The sequence below is a fragment of the Peromyscus californicus genome, unplaced genomic scaffold (genome assembly GCF_007827085.1).
Source record: "Peromyscus californicus insignis strain IS unplaced genomic scaffold, ASM782708v3 Scaffold_5__1_contigs__length_169319896, whole genome shotgun sequence".
Lineage (NCBI taxonomy): Eukaryota > Metazoa > Chordata > Mammalia > Rodentia > Cricetidae > Peromyscus > Peromyscus californicus.
This window is the reverse complement of record NW_026294573.1, coordinates 87414655-87437087: the sequence shown is the minus strand read 5'-3', so window position 1 is coordinate 87437087 and position 22433 is coordinate 87414655. Positions and strand designations below refer to the sequence as shown.

Below are 22433 nucleotides of genomic sequence, written 5' to 3'. Positions count from 1 at the left end.
AGTACTCTCTGATACGTTTCCGGCCAGTGACGCACTTCCACTTTGCTGGGCGCGCGGTGGACGATCTGAAAAGCAGAGCGCCGATTTGGCTAGGGCCTCGCGGCTCCTTAGCCCGGCATGGCCTCCTCACGAGCCTCCTCCACGGTAAGGAGCTCCGGATCGCAGTTCAGGCCGGTCCTATCCCAGAGAGGGCGGGGGTCCCTGCGGGAAGGGGCCGTTACCTTGAGGGTCAGGGCGGAGGAGGAAGACTGAGGGACCGTAGGGAGGAGATTAGCAACCTTTTCCTGATTTCTAAACGCCTTCGTGTGCCGCAGCTCCTTCTGCACCGCTCTCACTTCAGCCCGGAGCAGTGAACACTTTTTATGACTGCTCCAAAACACGGTGCTTAGAAATGGAGACATGTCTTGACTTAAACTGTATGACTCGGGACTTAACGATGAGGCCTCCCAACTTCTAATCGGCTCTGGAATTATTTGAAATGTGTATTCCAGTAACATTGTGACTTGGTGCACCTAAAACCGCCATGATTGTTTGGGTTATTCTTGGTATTTGTCCAGTAATGGGCAGTTATTTTTGTAAAACCGAAGATTGCATTTCCAATAAAATAAACGGGCCCCAAAGCAAACCAGATACTTCAAACAAGTTGACTCGTTGTATTTGTCTGCCAAACTTAACGAGAGCCTGAACTCGCACAAAATCAGTCTTGACGGATACCCACCTTGTCCTGTAGTTTTTGAAGGAAATAAAATGAAAGCATTAGCTTCATTCTTTCAGGAAGCATGGTTTACTCGGATTAAGCTTTAATCGGGGTCTTTGATTTAACAGGCAACCAAAACTAAAGCACCTGATGATTTAGTTGCTCCTGTTGTGAAGAAACCACACATATATTATGGAAGCTTGGAAGAGAAAGAGAGGGAACGTCTGGCCAAAGGAGAGTCTGGGATTTTGGGAAAAGAAGGACTCAAGGCAGGCATTGAAGCCGGAAATATTAATATAACCTCTGGTAAGATACAAATGGTGAATCATCTTTACTTTTCATTCTTTTTTTTTAAACAGTGCTGGGGAATCCAACCCAGGGTTTTTTGCATGCTGGGCAGGTGTTCCACCACTGAACCACACAGTCCCATCCTTTGGCTAGTCCTGCCTCCTCCCAGGGACTAGAACCAGGTGTACACCACCGTGCACCTTTAATGATCCAATTTTCTGATGAACACCTTCCCAAACCACATAACATTAAGATTTATAGGGTCAAAACCTTCCTTTCTTGGCCTGGGGAACTAGTTCCTGTCACAAAAGGTTTGCTGTGCAACCATTAGGACCTGAGATTGATTCCTCAGAACCCCTGTTGTTTTGTTTTGGGGTTTTTTTTGGGGGGGGGGTGCTGAGAAGTTGGAGATTTAGCTCAGTGATAGAGCACTTGCCTAGCAAGCATAGGGTCCTGGGTTCAGTCCTTGACTCTGGGATTAAAAAAAAGACAAAATAATTTTTTAAAAAGGGGGGGGGGGCTGGAGAGATGGCTCAGCGGTTAAGAGCACTGGCCACTCTTCCAGAGGTCCCAAGTTCAATTCCCAGCAACCACATGGCAGCCAATAACCATCTATAATGGGGTCTGATGCCTTCTGGCATGCAGGCATACATGCAGATTAAAGCACTCATATATAAAATACATACAACATAAATAAAATTTTTTTAAAAAACTGAATGTGGAGCCAAGCAGTGGTGGCGCACACCTTTAATCTCAGCACTCAGGAGGCAGAGGCAGGTGGATCTCCGTGAGTTCAAGGCCAACCTGGTCTACAGAGTGAATTTCAGGACAGGCTCCAAAGCTACAGAGAAACCGTGTCTTGGAAAAAAAAGAAAAGGAAAGAAAGAAAAAGAAAAACTGAATGTGGTGGTACCTACTTATAATTTATTATCCCAACATTGAGGAAACAGACTGACTTCCACATGTGTACATGCATACACCCTTACCCTTCTATTCTTACCATTGAATCTGTGGCTTTGCCTTTAGCATGATTCAGTTAGTTTTTCTTATATTTCATACAGTTCCTTACAGGAATTACTGGTAATCTTTGAAATCTTAAGTGGATATTTGGGTTCATCACTTGTATTTGTATTCGGGAGATATAACCTAGTTCTGGCATTGATGCATAATTCAAGCTGTTTATAGTATTCAATTCTTTTGGTTTTCCGAGACAGGGTTTCTCTGTGTAGTTTTGGTGCCTGTCCTGGATCTCGCTCTCTAGACCAGGCTGGCCTTGAACTCACAGAAATCTGCCTGACTCTGCCTCCCCAGTGCTGGGATTAATGGCGTGGGCCACCGCCACCCGGCACTCAGTTCTTTACTTTTCTAGTTTGTTTGTTTGTGGTTTTGTCTTTCAAGAAGGGGGTTTCAAGCCGGGCGGTGGTGGCGCACGCCTTTAATCCCAGCACTCGGGAGGCAGGGCTCCAAAGCTACACAGAGAAACCCTGTCTTGAAAAACCACAAAAAAAAAAAAAAAGAAGGGGGTTTCTGTGTATAGCCCTGGACCAGGCTGGCCTTGAACTCAGATTCACCTGCCTTTGCCTCCTGAATGCTGGGATTAAAGGCATGCACCACCACTACCCAGCTTTCTAGTTATTTTTTTTAACCTAGATTAAAATAATCTTTCTAGTATAAGGGGACAGTTATTTTTAAAAGATTTTTTTTAGAAAGTCAGCGTGTGTGTCTATGAAGTAGAAAATCCTGTATTGTGAATTTAGTGTATTTCTTCTGAGGAGTTTCATGTAGTTATAAATACACCTTTTTTTTCCTCCTATAAATGATACCATGATGTGTAAATTGTTTTATAGCCTGCATGTTTCCACTTGTATACTATTGAGGTTTGTCTCTTTATGTTACTATCAAGAAATGTATTAATTAGCCGGGCGGTGGTGGCGCACGCCTTTAATCCCAGCACTCGGGAGGCAGAGCCAGGTGGATCTTTGAGAAAGGATCTCCACTATAGCTCAAGCTGACCTAGAAATTGTAGGAGTCTTCCTGCCAGGCCCTCCTTGTCCTGGATAACAGATTAGAGCCACCATGCCCAGCTTAAGAGTTTTATATTTTTATATAAGATTATGCATATTTGTTGTAAGAAATTAGATTAGCACAGAGAGGTTAAAAACTTTAATGATTCCTCTGGGGGCTAGGTACATGGCTCAGTTGACGAGTGCTTGCGTGGCATGATGGCACACACCTGTCATCCTGGCACTCATGTACTGAAGGCAGGAAATCACAAGGTCAGGAACATCCTAGGCTACATAGTTTAAGGCCACCCTGTCTCAAACAGACAGACAAAAAAAACAGGACTGGGGATATAGCTTAATGGGAGAGTGCTTTCCTAACATGTAAGGTTTTGAGTTTAATCCCTTTTTTCTTTTTTGAAGGAAATAAAAGATTATCGTGCAGAAAGGGCTGTATGTGGCTTTTCACTGACCTTTCACACACTTTTTTCCCTGCACACACAAACTACTCCTAACTGTCCTTGGGCCTACCCTCATTCCCATATACCTCCTTTCATCCAAATGTGTGTGTGTTTGCTGGGGTTGTAGAACTCATCACTATAGTATCCAAAGACCTTATGGTCACAGAAATCTTGTCTTTCCCAGCCAGTATTTCCTCTTACTAGTTAATGTTTGTGAATGCTCTTATAGTGGTACTATTTTAGCAAATAGCTTTGGCAATTGTTAAGTAAGATTTCTGTTGGACCTTCCGAATAAAGACCTGGTTGGCTCATTTGCTAGAGGTGTTCTGTTCTTGCTAAGCTGTATAACGAGACAACCAAATGGATGAAAAACCTGGCCTGGCTGTCCTGCTCTCAATTTAAAGCATCTTTTGAGTTTATGTGTTGGGTGTCATTTAATAAACTGAAACTGGTAAACTATAAAAAGATAGATAGGTTAATTCTTTCATATGCATACAACTTTGCAACTTATTAAATACCAAAGCAAATTTGCATATTAATACGATGGACATACTTATTTATTAATAGAGAATTAAATCTCTTTTTTTTGAGAATTAAATCTTGGCTGAATATTTAATATTGTAAGACAGGGCATTTTAAATGTTTTTCATAGTGCTTTGATTTTTTTTTTTTTTAATTTAAATCAGCAGCTCAGATAGTGAATTTGTTGTTGTTGTTGTTGTTGTTGTTGTTGTTGGCCCTCCTTTCCTTTTTTTCTGTCAAAGTCCACATGGCTCATGCTATCCTGAAACCATGTAGCCAAGTATGACATTGATCTCCTGGTCGTCTTGCCTCCTCCCATGTGCTAAGATTACTGAGCTCTTCCCCATCTTTCTTTTCTATTTTGGCCAAACAACAATTTTAAATAATCAAATAATTTTAACACAGTATAATCGAAAGATAAAACTGTTCAATACTTGATGCTAAGGAAATTAATCTTTTTCCCCCCATAAGTGAACCGTAATGTCTCTGTAAGAGCAAATAACTTTGTGAAGGCACTGCAGTTCACACCAGGTAATGGCCTTTGAGGTAGTGTTCCTTCGTGGTTCATGGCACGGCAGACAGTAAGTGCATTGCAGACTTGCACATGCTTAGAACCCAGGCTGCAGCAGAGATTCATGATGTAGCCTGCAGGCACTGCCAGAATTAACTGTGAGTTGTTTTGAACTTGATTTTGGATTCATTGTTGATCACTGCCCCTTCGGAAACCCTTCAGTGTTGCTGAGTTCTCTGTGAGCCCCACACCTCCGTCTGGTGTAAGAAGCTCTACTCTAGGACACGCAGACTCTGATTGGAGGTTATTTCTAATTGTCTCTCTCCCCCATGTTGCCTGTTCTTTGCATAGGGGAAGTATTTGAAATTGAGGAGCACATCAGTGAGCGGCAGGCGGAAGTCTTGGCAGAGTTTGAAAGAAGAAAGAGAGCCCGACAAATCAATGTTTCCACGGATGACTCAGAGGTCAAGGCTTGCCTCAGAGCCTTGGGAGAACCTATCACACTCTTTGGAGAGGGCCCTGCTGAACGAAGAGAAAGGTGTCCTTTATAAATAGTTACACTTTTGTTTTAATTACAGAGTTTTATGGACTGTGAAGAAGGTGCCAGCTTTCCTATCAAACCCTTTCCTGTTCTCCTATGAAGTTGTTTGTTTGAAATGCTGCGGGGGGGGGGGGGGGGGGGGGGGGGGGGAGTTGTCTTGTTTTCTAAGATGTATTTTTAATTATGTAAATCTGTGTGGGAATGTGCACATGCGTTCTGGTACCCTGGGAGTCCAGAAGAGGGTGTCATCCTCTAGAGCTAGAGTTACAGGCAGTTGTGAGCTGTATGGTTCTGAGAACGGACCTTGTGTCCTCCTGAAGATCAGGAAGCACTCTGTAACTGCTGAACCATATCCTCTGGCCCTGGTACACAGCATTTCACTTTCTGTTTCTCTCTTACCTTTTAGAGTCATTTTGTTTGTTTGAGCATAAGTGCCACTTACTCACAGAAGCCTTTCTCCTGTGAAGTAAGCCCCCCCCCCATTTCCTGTGAAAGCCCTTGTAAAGGGTACTTTCTAAAATTCTATCTATTTGTGTGTGTCTGTGAAGATGTGGTGTGGACGTCATAGAACAATTTCCTGTGAAAGCCCTTGTAAAGGGTACTTTCTAAAATTCTATCTATTTGTGTGTGTCTGTGAAGATGTGGTGTGGAGGTCATAGAACAACTTGTGAGAGTTGGTTCCCTCTCACCATGTGTCCTGTCTGTCTGTATCACTGGGTCCCTTAGGTGAATGCCCGAGTCCAACTGCCACTGCCTTAGCTCAGGTCCACCTCTGTGGCTTGGGCTTGCTGTGACACTAAAGCCTGGTTTTCCACTTTTATTCCTCCTCTCCCGCCTGCTGCCACATCACTGTCATTGCAGACCCTCCTGTGTATAGCATGAATAGCTCTGGTGTCCGGGTGACCGGGCCCCCACGTGAATTTCCGCAGGCTGTCTGTATTCCACATTCCAGCTCTGCTGCCCATTTGCAGGTCTAAGCTCAGCCTGTTTTCCAGACTGTTGGCCTTTACATTTCCTTTCCCACTGCCTCAACTGTCATCTTTCTGTTTGGAATCTGGCCTGAATGAGCACTTGACAACACCTTTTCTGGAAAGCCTTTCCTGGAATCTGCCCCACACACCTCTCAAGCCTGGATTCCATACTTCTTCCATATTCCCTTCACATGCTGCCCACTGCTATCCAATACTGGTGTAATGTACTGTGTTCTGTAGTCCCTTCAGAATTAGTCTTTAGTCTTAGTGGTGGTGGTGTTTTGAGACAGGGGTCTCACTATATAGCCTTGGCTGGCCTGGAGCTCACCACCACACCTCTCTTTTTTTTTTTTTGGTTTTTCGAGACAGGGTTTCTCTGTGTAGCTTTGCGCCTTTTCCTGGAACACACTTGGTAGCCCAGGCTGGCCTCGAACTCACAGAGATCCGCCTGTCTCTGCCTCCCGAGTGCTGGGATTAAAGGCGTGTGCCACCACCGCCCGGCCTAATTTTTATTTTATTGAAATAGGATCTCAGTGTGTGGCCCTGACTGGCCTGAAACTCATTTTGTAGACCAGGCTAGCCTAGAACTCAGGGCAATTTACCTACGTCTACCTCCCAAGTACTGGGGTTAAAGGTGTGTGCCATCAAGCATAGTTCCTTTGGAACTATTCTTCCCTACTCCCACCCTCACCCCCAGACAGGGTTTCTCTGTGTGGCCCTGGCTGTCCTGGGACTCTGTAGACAGACTGGCCTTGAACTTAGAGATTCACCTGCCTCTGCCTCCCAAGTGCTGGAATTAGAGACATTCACCACCATGCCCAGCTTGGAACTATTCTTAGTCATTAAATATACTTAGCCCCTGAATCAGTGCCTTCCACATCATGGCATTAAGTGGATTCCAGCCATCCTTAAAGACTAAGTGGCAGCCATGTATAGGCCAGTTGACTAAATGGAAGAGAGCAATTGCTGATAGCTGCCTTTAGGGAGCCTTCAAATACAGAAGGAGGAGTGGGGAGGTCTGGGGAAGAAAGAAGAGTGCACAGCCTTCCCCTTTGCAGTGGTCTTGCTTGTTTTCCTGCTTTCTCTCATCCATAGTCGTCTGAGGCCCAAAAATCCTGACTGGGAAGATGCCGGAAGTAGACACTTTATAAATTTTGAGTTGCACACCCTTCTGAGTGATGTAGTGCAGTGTCACACCATCCAGCTCTGTCTGTCGGCTGTGTCCTTGCTGTCTGCTGCCTTCCAGTGGTGTGCAGGAGAGTAAGATAATTTTGAGAGGGAGAAAGAAAATACTCTGTTCGCTTAATTATAAAAATATGGGGTTTTGTTACTAACGTTTTACCTTGCCTAATTTATGAATTAAACTTTATCATAAGAATATATGAGCTGGGAAACAAACACAGTATGGGTAAGGTTCATTGCTCCCTGCTGTTGTTGGCATCTGGGGATCTTGACACGTCTCTCTCACAAGTGGTGGTGGGGTCCTGCTGGACCTTTTGACAGTCTTATTTTATCCATATTGGTTTCTGACCTTTTTTTGTTACAGGTTAAGAAATATCCTCTCAGTGGTTGGAACTGATGCCTTAAAAAAGACTAAAAAAGATGATGAGAAATCTAAGAAGTCAAAAGAAGAGGTAAAATGTAAAGAAATTTGAGGATAGGTCTTTCTAGTGCTATGCTTTGCTAGGATGAGGAGAGGTGTCTACAGGTTCTGCCATTCGGGAATGGTTGATGACATGAATTGGTAATTTTGTTTTGTTTTGTTTTTGGTTTTTTTGGTTTTTCGAGACAGGGTTTCTCTATGTAGCTTTGTGCCTTTCCTGGAACTCACTTGGTAGCCCAGGCTGGCCTCGAACTCACAGAGATCCGCCTGGCTTTGCCTCCCGAGTGCTGGGATTAAAGGCGTGTGCCACCACCGCCCGGCTGAATTGGTAATTCTTTTACGACTGAATGGTGTTGTAAGTTCTCCATTCAGGAAGGCACCATGGCACTCTTGATGTGACTCAGTAAGAAACCAGAAACCAGTAAGACATCAAAGAAGAAAAGTAGGGGGCTGGAGAGATTGCCCGGCCCTTAAGAGTGTACGCTACTCTACAAGAGTCAGCAACACACAACTGCGAAGCCCTCTGATGTGGTCTTCTGACCTCCATGGCACCTGCGTTCACATGCATATCCCCCCCATGTAGACACATAACACAGAGTTAAATCTTTTTAAAGAAAACAAAAGGCAATTAATAGAAAGAACATGTGCCTGCTTCTTTCCATTACTGAATCAATTCACTTTCTTTGTGAGCAGTTACAATTGAGAAGAGCTGTGGGGAGAGCCAGTGCGTTTCAGACCTAACATTTCTGTTAATTCCTTTTCAGTATCAGCAAACCTGGTACCATGAAGGGCCAAATAGCCTAAAAGTGGCCAGACTGTGGATTGCTAATTATTCACTCCCCAGGTAAGCAGAGGTCCAGAAGAAAGAAGTCTGTCATTTCAGGGACTGAGGGTAGACTATGATGGTGGCGTTTACTGTATGGGATTTAGAAGTAGAGAGTGTACAGAGCCTTGTTGGTAGCTCCTTTAGTGATGATGTTTATGGGTCACAGGGCAATGAAACGCCTGGAGGAGGCCCGTCTCCATAAGGAGATTCCTGAGACAACCAGAACCTCCCAGATGCAAGAACTGCACAAATCTCTCCGGGTAAGATGTTCTTCACTGTTGTCCAGTCTCTTCCATTATTAGAGATTCTGTTTTGGCCCCAGCCACAGGAAGGTAAAGGCACGTGCCACCTGATGAATCGGTGATGTAGGAGACACTGTCAGCTGTGACAAGAACATTCTATGCTTTGTGCTCACAGAGACCAGTGCTTCTGCTCTTGACTGCTCCCTTCTCATAGGTCAAGCTGTGCTCTGCTTTTCTCTGTGGTTTTGTTTGTGTTTAACTGACGTAAAAGCTAATGAAGTACCCTGGCAGAGTACTCGGGAGGCAGAGACAAGTGTATCTCTGTGGATTGAGTCCAGCCTGGTTTACAAAGCAAGTTCCAGGACAGCCAGGGCTGTGCAGAGAAACCATGGCAAGGGGGGTAAAGGGGGTGGGGCAGTGTTCCAGATGAGCCTTTATGCTATTCTTTCCATTCCTTCAACATTAGTGTCATCTGACGACAGCAAAGTGTGAAAAGTCTTGAGGTGGATTAAATTGGGAGGATGTTACTGCTGCCGCCTCCTCGCTCCCAGCCCCGCCACCCCCATTTTTTCCCAGAAGTGAAAAAGCCAAAGAACTCTTAGATTAGCCTTTGAAGTGATGGCCTTATTTGTTGTTGTTTTTGTTTTTAGTCTTTGAATAATTTCTGCAGTCAGATTGGAGATGACCGGCCAATCTCCTACTGTCACTTTAGTCCCAATTCTAAAGTGCTAGCCACAGCTTGTTGGTGAGTTCCATTTTACAGTGACATTTTCCTGAATTGTGCATGGGTTCGGGAAGGAAAATTGCCTTTGTCTCAGATGTCTGTTCCTCTGCCCTCTTCCTCTGCTTCTCTGAGGCAGGGTCATGGCTCAACCTGCTCATGTGCACTGGCAGAGTTTCTATTGGGCAGTTCTTACTACTCGTGAAGGTCCCCAGAGATCCATGACATGTAATGTCTCATGTTCTTCCACTGGTATTTTGGAGTAGTTCATATGGGAATTTATAAACAAAGTATATATTTTCACACCTTAGTCCAGCTTTGCTTTCTTAGTTCTGTGGTTTCACTGAGGTAGGCTATCCTTGGAAGCCTTGGTGCCTTTATCTGTACCATTGGTACAGTAGCTAGTCTTTGCTACTGTACCAATGGTACAGATAAAGGCACCAAGGTAAGAACTTGGTAAATGTTAATTATTAGTCTTATCTTTGTTTTGCACATATTACCACATATACAGGAAACTCAAGATGTATGATTGCTTTGGTTTTGGGTGCTGGGGTATGTGTATGTGTGTGGTGTGTATATGTTCATGTGGACCTATGTACATGTACAGTTCAATATGTGTATGCATGTGGAGGCCAGAGGCCAGTGTTGGATGTCTTCTTCCTTCCCTAGTTGCTCCCCACATTATTTTGAAACAGTCTCTCACTATACCTGGAATTATCACTTCACCTTGGCTGACTGGTCCATGAGCCCCAGGGATTTGCCTGTCCCTGTGCTGGGGTTATGGACATTACATACTGAACTTTTACATGAGTGCTGGGAACCTGGACTCAGATCCTCATCTTCGCATATAAGCACTTTGTTGAGTATGTGAGCCAATTCCTGGACCCTGTTCGTGGCTGTCTAAGAAAGAGGAAACTTAACATTGACTGCAGAGGAATGCTTCAGTGGGCAGAAAGCGAAGCTGTGGTTCAGGAGAAAGCTAAAGGCTAAAGTACATGGTACATGGCAAAATCCTGCTCGGATTTCAGGTCCTGCCATTACTGACCCAGTTTAATTTTTCTCCCTTCCCTAGCAAGTTGACCTGTACATGAAGAATAGCAGCTTGCATCCCATGGTAATCTAGAGGAGGCCACTGGTTGCCTAATAGCCGCTGTAGGTCTCTTTTCAACAAGCCTTTGCTTTTCTGTTGGCCACTGTCGAGTGTATAGGGGCAAGACAAAATTGTCCTTCAGTGGTGTTATGAAGGTGCCTTTTCCTTCCCAGACCAACCCTGGCTGAGATGCTTTCCTTTGTGTTTGATAGGAGTGGGCTTTGCAAGCTCTGGTCTGTCCCTGACTGCAGCCTCCTTCACACTCTTCGAGGTGAGTGACAATCTCGGGAGCTCTCATTCTTGTCTCAACAAATCTGTTAAACAGTAAAACTCCAGTTAACACTCAGATATAGCACACAGCATTGCTTCTGCTTATGTGTGCACGTGTGTGTACTCTGTGTACATATATAAGTGCCGGCAGAGACCAGATGAAGGTGTCTGATTCCCTGGAGCCAGAGTTACAGGCAGTTGTGAGCCACCTGATGTGAGTTCTGGGAACCAAACTCAGGTCCTCTGCAAGAGCAGTAGATCCTTTAACTGATGACTATCTTTCCTGCCCATGCATTGTATTTTCATTTGAGTGGATGTGTGTGGTTTTCTCTCCCCACAACACCAGAATATTAGGACTTCACAACATGCAGTCTGTTCTCCTGTCCAGCCACACAGGCTTTTACAGCATCTAAATTAACAGACACAAAGGTTTTGTGTTTTACTTTTTGATTTGGTTTAGTCTTTTGAGAATGGAGTCTTACTCTGTTTCCCAGGCCTTCCTTCAATTCAGTATCTTCCTGCCTCAGCCTCCCAAGTGCTAGATTTATAGATAAAGTCCACTATGCCATTTTTGACCTTTTTTCTCCCCCTAAATTAAAAAAAAAAAATGCAATTTGAATATATGTTTAAAACATTTCTTTTGGGGGCTGGAGAGATGGCTCAGCGACTAAAAACATGCATTGCCTTTATAGAGAGCCTGAGTTCAGTTCCCAGAATGTACATCAGGTGGCTCACACCTGCCTGTAATTCTAGCTCCAGTGGATCCTCTGACCTCCATAGGCACCTGCGATCATGTGCACATACTCACACACATATACATGATTTTAAAATACATCTTAAAAAACAAAATAAAGGGCTGGAGAGATGGCTCAGTGGTTAAGAGCACTGACTGCTCTTCCAGAGGTCCTGAGTTCAATTCCCAGCAACCACATGGTGGCTCAGAACCATCTGTAATGAGATCTGGTGCCCTCTTCTGGCCTGCAGGGACACATGCAGACAGAATACTGTATACATAATAAATTAATAAATCTTTAAAAAATAAATAAATAAATAAATAAATAGCTGGGCATGGTGGCACACACCTTTAATCTCAGCGCTCAGGAGACAGAAGTAGGTAGATCTTTGTAAATTCAAGGCCAGCCTGGTCTTCATAGCAAGTTCCAGGCAGCCAGGACTGCACAGAGATACCCTATCTCAAAAATAAATAAATGTTCTTTTTTGAGTAGTCAGCTAGTCACTTTAACATTCCCCAGTTGGTACTTTTTTGTGTTCTTTGCGGTAGTCTCTGTTTGCTCATAGGTTATGAAGAGTAAGAACCCTCTAACTCTGCTCTCCTTTATCTCTTTAGGTCATAACACAAATGTAGGAGCAATTGTATTCCATCCTAAATCCACTGTCTCTTTGGACCAAAAGGATGTCAACTTGGCCTCTTGTGCAGCCGATGGTTCTGTGAAGCTTTGGAGTCTGGACAGGTGATTATATTACCATTCTGCAGTCCATGGTGCCATCCCTAAAGCAGATGTGCAGGTGACTAACCCTTTAGGTTTTAAATGGGATATTTAACCCCAGACAAGCTCCAAGAGTCCAGGGAGCTCACTGAAAATAGAAGATGTCTTTCTTAGACCATTTTCGTTCACAGAAGGTGTGCTGGGCTTTTCTTGCCTTGCTGGCTTTGGGCTTCAGTTTTTGCCTTTGGCATAGGAGTCACTGATTCCCAGCTAAAACAATCCAGTTTAGCCTACATGGTACATTAGCAGTAGCGAAATGCAGTTTTGTAGATGGGCTAAAGGTGATCATCTTGGCAGCCTCTTGTATCTGTGCACACAGCCACAGAGGAGAGGGAAGTGAGGTTCTGTCTGGCAGAACAGGCCACTGGTGTCATCCTCTGCCTAGGATGCATTCTCCAACTCTAGCACAGTTTCCTTTCTCCATATGGGCATGTGGGTGTTTTTACTAGTCCACTCACATTTTAGAAGCATACTGTAATCTGAAAGACATTTGAATGTTCATTTTTTTTTTCTAGAGAAAGCATAACAAGGTTTTTATTCCAGAATTTTCCGAAGCACTAATTAGCATCTACAGTCTTTGCTAGATAGCATGGCAAGTTTTAATTGGCTTTTGTAATATTTAGCGGTGCTTGTCCCCATAGGGCACTGGTTGGGTCTGTGTGTGCTCGTTGACAGCATTCCCTTCTAATTGCCCTCTTTAGACTCCTGTTTATTTCCTGTCTCTGGTGTCTCAGCCTTTCTGTTGTTGCTAGGTAGCAGAAATTAGTGGCCATCCAGAGGACTGAGTCACTCTAGCTTAGGAGTTCTTTTTTTATTTGAGTCTTTTTTTGAACAGGCTAACAGATTATCTGGAACCCATTGGACCAAAACTTCTTTCAGTTTCCACACCTCTACCAAAGTATATTTTCTTTTTTGAATCCATGCACTACTTTGATGCGGTGGAACTATTTTGCTCATCAGTCTGAAGAACTTCTCTCTCATCCTCGATGGAGAATTTATCAGCACACTGAACTGAGATAGTGATCACTTTGCTCTCTGATCACAGAAATAATCCTCCATCTTTCAAAACCTTAGCAAGTAGCTTAAATGATTGTTATCCCTAAGATTGTAACCCATTGCAGGAGCATTTACAAGTTAGCATGACAGAGCCTTGTGCAGGGCGCTGTCAGCCCCCTGTGCTGCTCACTCCGTGTAGATAGCTGTGTACAAACTACAGCGTGGGTGTGTCTGCACAGCAGCAGGTAAACTGAGTGGCTGTCATGGCTGTAAGGTGTTTAACCCCTGTGTGTACTTGGTTCCTTTCAGTGATGAACCAGTGGCAGATATTGAAGGCCATACAGTGCGTGTGGCTCGGGTAATGTGGCATCCATCAGGGCGTTTCCTGGGCACGACCTGGTAAGCCATCTGTTAGTGTCCAGTTTGTACAAACCTGTTGGTTTTGATAATCCTTTTCAGTTGTCTGCCAGGTAAATATATAGAGCAAGGATCTTCACTTAGGACTTTCTCAAACTTCAGTGATAGAATCAGAACAAAAGAGTCAGAGCAGAGTGTGTTTGCTTTCACTCTCACTGAGTGTGCCGCACACTGTGTTGAAATGGCTCCCAGCTGACTGTGATGGCACACACCTACAGTCCTAGCACTCAGCAGGCTAAAGCAAGAGGACCACAAGCGTGAGGCCAGCCTGGGCTACATAGCAAGACTGAAGATAATAAAATAAAAGAGAGCTGGTGGTGGCAGTGCATGCCTTATATCCCAGCACTCAGGAGGCAGAGACAGGCAGATCTACAGATCAAGTTCAGGACAGCCAGGGCTACACAGAAACCCTGTCTTGAAAAAATAAAATAGAAATGCTAATAAATAAAATGTCTCTGTGCCAACACATTGACTTCTTTTGTTAGTTCTGTAGTTCTCTAGTTTAGTGAGGCTTAGTTCTACTAAAAATCTTTTTCTTTGAGGTTTAAGTAACATACAATAGAACGGGATTGTTTTATTGTACAAGTCAACCATGACAAGTGCATACCGCTTATAACCCACACCCTTACCAATGTAATGTTTCTGTCACCCAACAGAGTTCTCTCCCACCCCTTCGTAGCCTCCCTTCCAAAGCAGCCTCTGACTTGACTTGCTCGTTCTGCCTGTTTACACCATCTGTGCTGTTAAGCTGAGCAGCAGTCTGTTGTGTCTGTGCCAGCTTATGCATTCTCTCTTGATGGGCACCTGGGCATGTTTCTGGGTTGTGGCTAGTCAAGATAAAGCTACTATAAATACTTTTGTTTTTCTTTTAATGTATGTCTGTGTGCCTCATGTGCCTCATGCCCACAGAGGCCAGAAAGGGGCAGTGGATCCCCTAGAATTAGAGTTACACATGGCTGTGAGCTGTCATGTGGGTGCTGGGAGTCAGACCTGGGTCCTCTGGAAGAGCAGCCCGTGCTCTTCACCACTGAGCCGTCCCTCCATCCCTAGCTATAAATATTCTTATTGAAGCTTTTTGTTTTGTTTTTCCTTTCTCTTGAGTAAATACCTAGGAGTACAATTGCTAGTTCATAGAGTAGATGTATATTTAGCTTTCTTCAAACATTCAGGCAAACTGGGTTCAGTGCCACAGCTTGGGCCAGCCTGGGCTTCATGGTGGGACCCCATTCCCCAGAGTAAAGACGTGTGACCAGCAGAGTTCTGGCTGCTTTGTCAGTGTTGGCTGTTGTCAGTCTTCCTGTCTCACCCATTGCAGCTGGCACCTAGCAAACCTTATATTATTAGTGTTACTGCCCTCACAGCTCTTGCTGGTGAGTATTTTGCTGTGTGCATGTCTTCTTTGGTACAGGGTCCAGTTGCTGTGCCCTTCTTGAGTCGACTCGAGTTTATTTTTTTTCTTTTTTCTTTTTCTTTTTTGTTTTTTTGAGACAAAGTTTCTCCGTGTAGCTTTGGAGTCTTTCCTGGAACTCACTCTGTAGACCAGGCTGGCCTCATAAACTCACAGAGATCTGCCTGCCTCTGCCTCCCAAGTGCTGGGATTAAAGGCATGCGCTACCATCGCCCAGCTGAGTTTATTTTTTCTATATTTGAACCGCCATAGCCTGTGTGCTGCCTAAATCATCATTGAGGATTTCTATTAAAATTGCTTTAGCACCCTTAGTGAAGCCTGCTCATATATATCTGGGTCTAGTCTGTATCTGCTCTATGTGTCCAGCTGAATTTTTTTTTAAATGCCGACATCCAATGGAGGCTCTAGTAAATACACAGATGCTTGCTTGGTGGATGAAGGAATATAGCAATGGAATGAGGGGAGGGGGATAAACAATAGTCTTCGCTGGACTGTTCTTCAAGAATTGTGTTTTTGTTTCTGCTGGTGGCTGAACCCAGGGCCCTGCACATACCAGGCAAGCCCCACGCCCTCCTATCGAGCCCCAACCCAAACCGGGGAATTCTTTAATAATAGCCGCTCAAGTAAAGTCTAGAACGTTCTTGATCTCCTAGTTGTCATCTAAGACATAGAGGCTTGACTGGTGAGGCACTGTTTGTGCCAGAAAAGAACATGGTTGAGTGACTGGTTCAGGAGCATGCGCTACGCTGCCGTTATTTATAGTACCTTGTGGATAGTAGACACTGAATCATTCCGCTGGTTGATTGTTGGTGTCATTTATTTTATGTATTTTTAAGTTATGACCGTTCATGGCGCTTATGGGATTTAGAGGCTCAAGAGGAGATCCTGCATCAGGAAGGCCACAGCATGGGTGTGTATGACATTGCCTTCCATCAAGATGGCTCTTTGGCTGGCACTGGGTAAGATTTCCTCCACAAAGCAAGGGGTAGGCAGGCCAGTAGTCTCACCTCTTAGGCATCCCTGCTTCCCTGTGGAACAGGATTCAGAGTACTCACATATATGTTGTTTCTTCAGGGGACTGGATGCATTTGGTCGAGTTTGGGACCTGCGCACAGGACGTTGCATTATGTTCCTAGAAGGCCACCTGAAGGAGATCTATGGGATAAATTTCTCCCCCAATGGGTAAAGCACGTTCAGTGAAGGGAGGGTTCTGGTCGATCGAGAGTACTCTTTGTTACTAACTGTGGTACTCTGATCCACAGCTACCACATTGCCACGGGCAGTGGCGACAACACCTGCAAGGTGTGGGACCTTCGACAGCGGCGTTGTGTCTACACCATCCCTGCCCATCAAAACTTAGTGACCGGTGTCAAGTTTGAGCGTAAGCTTTGCTCTGGTTTTCAGCCTTGCTTCATAGAGTGCATGCCAGGGTTAGACCTAGACATAGAACAAGAAGGTAATCTCCTTCCTTCTGCCATACCCATAGACAAGGCTATGGCAAAGCATGCTTCTTGAGGCAGACTTCTGTGAAGGCTGTTTCAGGATGTCTTCCATGGACAGGCAGGCAGGCACTCGATGCTGTTACTGAACAGATTGACCACCAGGGAAAGAGCACATAGCCTTCCTACCATTCCTTGGGTGTCCTCAATCTGCTCGTGACTGTCCCTTATCTTGGTGGCCCCCTAGAAATGTAGAATCTGTGTGTTAGGTTTATCTGAACGCAGAAATAACTTTCCTTTCAAACCAACACGTTTGGGCAGATCTTTGTGCTGTTAGACTCTTTTTGAATACTTAAATTGTTCCTGCCTGCTTCATTTCACCTGCAGCTATCCATGGAGACTTCTTGCTCACAGGTGCCTATGATAACACAGCCAAGATCTGGACCCACCCAGGCTGGTCGCCGTTGAAGACTTTGGCTGGACATGAGGGCAAAGTGATGGGCCTAGACATTTCTTCTGATGGGCAACTCATAGCCACTTGCTCATACGACAGGACCTTCAAGCTCTGGATGGCAGAGTAAGCCAGACCATGGAAGGCCTCGGACCTTGTGCTCTCACTGAGGAGCCATTTTCCTCAGAGGAAAAGAACTGTGTTGTGGTCTATCATGTGTTCTGCCAGATCCCACGTGTGGGATTGGATTTTCACGTCGGCCCCACTTCTGAGTAGCCCGGTCTCTAGGAGACCGTGGTTAGAGTGCACTCCTCGTCTCAGGTTCGGCCATAAACTGTAGACATTGCTTAGACTCATCACTTTTGAATGCCCTCCCACCCACCTCTGTCAGTACTCAGGATTGTGGCTGTTCGTTCTTTCTTTCTTTTTCTTTTTTTGGTTTTTTTGAGACAGAGTTTCTCTGTGTAGTTTTGGTACCTGTCCTGGATCTCGCTCTGTAGACCAGGCTGGCCTCGAACTCACAGAGATCCACCTGGCTCTGCCTCCCGAGTGCTGGGATTAAAGGCGTGCGCCACCACCGCCCATCTATTCTTTCATTTTTAAGTTTTTTAATTTGGCATTTTGAGACAGGGTCTGTCTCTTTAGCCCTGACTGTCCTGGAACTTGGTGTACATGTCAGGAGGCTTCACATTGTAAGTGATCCTCCAGCCTCTGCCTTTCAAGTGATGGCATTACAGAAATGTGCTGCTGCCCCTGACAGCTGCATTGTCTCTGTAGCATGGTATGTGCTCCGTTCTACACGTGATCCAGCAAGAAGATAGTGGACTGTATTTGAAATTCCCCGTTAAGAGGGCATGCTGCTGTGCGTTAGTTGAGCAGGGCCTGAGGGCAAGCTCCTCTCCTGCTCCTGAGAATGTGATGTCAAGCAGCAGACTGCAACTGCATGATGGTTCCGCAGCAAAGATTTGCCCTCTTCCTGTGGAGTTCACAGAGGATGGTAACTACATCACGGAACTCAGAACTGAACACATCTGCCTTGTTGGGGGAAAACCTTCCATTTTGCTTTGAAGGTTGGCATTCTTCATGATAAAACAAGGCCACTGTATCCAGATTCAAATGAGTTTTTAGAAAACAAACATGTCTGGTACAACCTCCTTCTGTTGATTATTTAAAGGGTGTACTTTCTGTATTAAAGGGTACTTCATTGACAAAGTAAATGGGGGACAAATCCCTAATCTAGTTTGGGCATTCCCAAACATAAACGTTTTTTCTTATTATACACTTGCTGAGAGTAAAATCCTACCATAAAAACATCTTTCAAGGGATTCTTTTCTAGTTCGTTTTATAAGTCTTAACCATTAGTCCAAAGAGGTTCCCTTTTTTAGTTTTGAGATCTAATGTAATTCCAGGCGTGAATTGTTCAGTTTCTATCACTGTTCACAGGTGTTTATAGTGGGTTTTTCAGGGGGCAGGAGATAGGTTTTTTTGAGACAGGGTCTTGCTTTGTCGCTCATATTGGCCTCAGACTCTTAATGCTCCTGCCTCTGCATCTCAAGGTCTGTAAATTACAGGTGAAGGAGTGGTATTAACAGCCTTTGTAATAGAGTTGTTGGCCTAGGAGAGCATATTACAGTGAATTGTGTCTGGGTTCCATAATTCTTCATCAGTCTTGTGATTATCTCCACCTTCCCATTATGGGCATATATCCTCAACTCCAGAATTGCACAGTAAATCCACGTAAGAGTAATTTCAAAGAAGGTTGTGTATAAAGTAAAATTACCATGGACTTATGGTGGCATCCCCTCCAGTATTCAAAACTATACTCTACCAGCTTCCCGTTCTGTTCTTCTCTTCTGCAGATTATAGATATGTGGTATAGAGCAAAACATGTTGTTCTTGGTTTTTTGTTTTGTATTTTAAGATAGGGTCTTACTATGTAGCTCTGGCTGGCCTGGAACTTGATGTCTTAGACCAGACTGACCTCAAATTTAGTAATCCACCTGCATCTGCCTCCCAAGTGTTGGGATTAAAGAGGCTGCCCACCACGCCCAGCTAAACATAAATTTTAATCTGATTCCAGTTATAACTAAACATTTCCTCTATAGCTGTAAGCTTCTCAGGTCTACCCTTCTTTTGGCCCTTCCTACCCTTAACCTGTTCTGTTCCCATAATAGTGTGCCATGAAAAGTACCTTTTTCTTGACTTTCTTGTAGTATGTGTAAAATGATGAGACTGGTGTGCTGCCCTACAATCAGGATCTAGCACTCCAAGTTTCGCTTTCTCTGGTTTAAACTTTACTAGGACTTAACAATTTTTGGTTGTTCCAAGAGAGCATTTCAGTTGGAAATGTTCTGTGTAAACCTTTGTAAGGAAATGGTTAGTGGAGCCTGAGCGGCAGAACCACTGTTTATCACTCAACCCTGCCTGAGTGGTGCATCAGGCACGCTAGGACAGCTCATTCTCTTACGATTGCTGAGGTGGAGCGGGGTGGAGGTGGCGCATGCCTTTAATCCAGCACTCGAGAGGCTGAGGCAGGCAAATCTCTTGAGTTTTAGGCCAGCCTGGTCTACAGAGCGAGTTCCAGGACAGAGGACAGCCCGTGCTACACAGAGAAACTCTGTCTTGAAAACACCCTCCCACCCACCCGCAAAAAAAAAAAAAAAAAAAAAAAAAAAAAAAGATTACTGAGATGGATTCCCTTTTTATGGGCAAAACAGACTCAAGTGACCTGCTAGATTACCTGGCTTGTAAGTGGTGGAACCATTTGAGACTGTGTGAAGTGATTTCACAGAGCCTTATGGAGAATGTTGGACACAAGACAAGACCAGGATGGCCACTGACAGATCACTCTGACTTGGTGAAAAAATGGAGTTCTTTTTCCCATTCCTATCTTGACTTGGCGCCTGTTGCTGCTGCTCAACGGATTTGTATTTCCAGGGAGGTGTTACTGTCCCGTAGAACCAGCACAGCCGCAGGTCTATGTCCCTAACCTTAGCACACCCAAAGAAGATGTTCCGTGTGTTGCTGTGAGTGGGTGAGGCTGCCTGTTAGGATTTGGTTCAGAAATGTCCCCCAGCACTGCTGTGTGCCATTAAACCCTCAGGACAGGACCTGGCTGGTGCAGATGGGTCACCAGCGAGGGGTCATTGAAAGTTATCAGCCCAGCTTCTGTTCCCAGCTGCTCTCTGCCTCCTGGTATGCTGTGATGTAGCAAGCATCTGCATCAAGCTCCCTCCACATGCTCTGTACCCTCTGAAACCCAGTCGGAATCAAGCTCCCCTCAGGTTGTTTCTGTCAGGTATTGTCAGGGTGACATGAAAGTGACTCACACTGCCCTGGGGTTAGAACTAACATGTGAAATAGAAACCAGCAGCATCCTAGACAGACTTCTGTCCAGTGTAACAAACTTACTAACTAGTTTTGGTATAGCCACCATCCTAAGAATCTAGGTTGTATTCTTAAAGAAAGGACTCCAACACTTGGTAGCTGGGTAGCCCTGGCCTGAGCCTCAGTTCCAGCATGAAGCTTTCTTGGTCCAGGGGCTCTGGAGCAGGGAAGATGCTCCTTCTTGGGTTCTTACCAGCTCCTCTCTGCCCGTCCCAGTTAGCTCAAAATATGGTGAGTTAGTTGCCAAGTTAAGAAGCAAAAGTGTGCAGAGAAATGAAGTCAGTGGGGACGGAGTCGGCGTCAGCGCAGTTACCTGGTGCGATCAATGGAGACTGATGCTCTGGTCTCAGGAGGAACATCTAGGTACCTTTCCAGTTTCGTAATGGAGAATTTTCCTCCACGTCAGCACTTAAAACTGTCTGGATTACTAAACCAAAATAGAGTTTATATCTTGACTATTTTATAGTATCTTTGACCCCTAAGGAATTTATAAATAAATGATACTTCTGTGAAAATACTATTTAGAGCAAATAAAACTGACTCAAGTTCTGACCTCTGACAGCTTACTCTGTCAATCAAAAAGGAAAATGTCTTTTCCTGATTGTGTGTTAGACACTTTGGGATTGCTTCAAAGTCTGGCGCCAGAAGGACATGTTCAAACCAGAGAAGCAGAACTTACACGTGGCACAGTGGCAGTCTGTCCCGTGGCAGCTAGCCTGACTCCTTTAGATACTTGATTCTGGGGTCTGTCATATGAAGAGAAAACCTGGGTCACCCCTGTGCCCTGGGCTACCCAAGCCTGAGATGGGGCTGGAGCATTACCTCTGCCCAGGGGTCCTCCAGCCAGAGTTACCGTGCTGGCCTCAGCTCCGTCTGCCCTGCAGTTACTGACCAGGGGAACAGACCTTTGCCCCAAAGCTTTCTTCACCTTTAGATTCATTTCTTCACCCTGTGTGCTGAAGACATCATCCTGCACACCCTCCCTTCCACTGAGGGCCGCCTCCCCCCCCCCCCCCATCATTCTCTCTCTTCTTCCCTCTCAGTCTCTGCCCAGTAAATGGTTATGGAAGGAAGAAACCAATGGATTAAAGAATGCAGGCTGATTTTACTGGGAATGGTGGCAAGAATCAGAAAGGCTGAAAGGGAAGACAAGCACATTGGTCCACAAACTGAAACACTGCAGAACTGTCAGCAACACATGAACAGCTCAACACAGCGCCAGTGGTAGGTGCTGCAAGCTATCTGAGCTAGTCGGTCTGGACAGTGCTGCCCAGCCCCTTGGCACAGCTTGCTGTGTGACCACGGAGCCACAGAACTGCTTCTCCACGCTCCAGGACCCCACAGTTCACTTCCAGGGCCCTGTTCTCCAAAGCAGACGCCTGACCTAACCAATCCCTGGGCTGTCAAATGAGCAATACTACATGGACTGACAACATCAAAGGAGGCTCGGTAGTCCCCATTCCAGCCACCACAAAGAAAGGCTCGGTTCCTTGTGCTGGCACAGAGAGTGCTCACCCCATGCCCCCAAAGAACTGCTTAGTCCAAAAGATGGAGAAGATGAGCAGCAGGGTAACGCTGAGGATGACAGCCATCAGGTAGGCAAAGATCCGGAAGTGAGGGTTGCGGATACACTCTCTGAGAGAGTAGTGGCTGGGGATGGGCACAGGCCTGGCGTCAGGGGCTGTGTTCTGAGGGGGTCCGGTCTGGCTCCCAGGCTCCGGGCCAAGGTCCAGGGTATAGACCCGAGGCTGACGCAGTAAGTAACGGCTCTTGGGTTGGTCCTTGAGACAGAGCTGGTGACCCTCGAGGATGACGTGGTGGGGTTCTAGGCGGAGCAGGGTCAGCATGGCAGTGTCTGTGGGTAAGTCAGTGACCGGCTGCCCTGAAGCCAGTACGGTGGGCTGACGGCAGAGTGGGCAGAGCAGGCGGCGCCTGGCTGGGGCTACCAGGCTGAGGTGGGCCAGGCATTCCACGCAGAAGGAGTGACAGCAGTCTAGCACTTTGGGGGTGTGGAATGTGTTGTTGAAGGGGTTCCAACAGACGGGACACTCAGCTGTGAGTTCCTGGCCCTGTGGCTCGGCCAT

General features: G+C 45.4%; 2 protein-coding genes across 2 annotated transcripts; one reads left to right on the top strand and one right to left on the bottom strand.

The window, feature by feature from the left end:
- The first annotated feature begins 15 nt into the window (after nt 1-15).
- Prpf4 (pre-mRNA processing factor 4) lies at nt 16-18275 on the top strand. Its single transcript, XM_052716991.1, has 14 exons — nt 16-144; nt 826-1003; nt 4831-5017; nt 7538-7625; nt 8359-8438; nt 8587-8680; nt 9313-9407; nt 10686-10744; nt 12092-12215; nt 13557-13646; nt 15909-16031; nt 16147-16254; nt 16335-16453; nt 16899-18275. Exons 1-14 carry the CDS (start codon nt 118-120, stop codon nt 17090-17092), a joined length of 1566 nt encoding a protein of 521 aa, XP_052572951.1. The 5' UTR covers nt 16-117; the 3' UTR covers nt 17093-18275.
- A 3466-nt stretch (nt 18276-21741) lies between these two features.
- On the bottom strand, nt 21742-22433 carry Rnf183 (ring finger protein 183). The gene has a single exon (XM_052715844.1). The coding sequence runs from the start codon at nt 22431-22433 to the stop codon at nt 21861-21863; it is 573 nt and encodes a 190-aa protein (XP_052571804.1). The 3' UTR covers nt 21742-21860.

Coding starts and splice junctions, on each gene's coding strand:
- Prpf4 (XM_052716991.1), top strand. CDS start 118: ATGGCCTCCTCACGAGCCTCCTCCACG. Junction 8,439..8,586: donor GCTAATTATTCACTCCCCAG/GTAAGCAGAGGT, acceptor TATGGGTCACAG/GGCAATGAAACGCCTGGAGG. Junction 8,681..9,312: donor AACTGCACAAATCTCTCCGG/GTAAGATGTTCT, acceptor TTTTGTTTTTAG/TCTTTGAATAATTTCTGCAG.
- Rnf183 (XM_052715844.1), bottom strand. CDS start 22,433: ATGGCCGAGCCACAGGGCCAGGAACTCACAGCTGAGTGTCCCGTCTGT.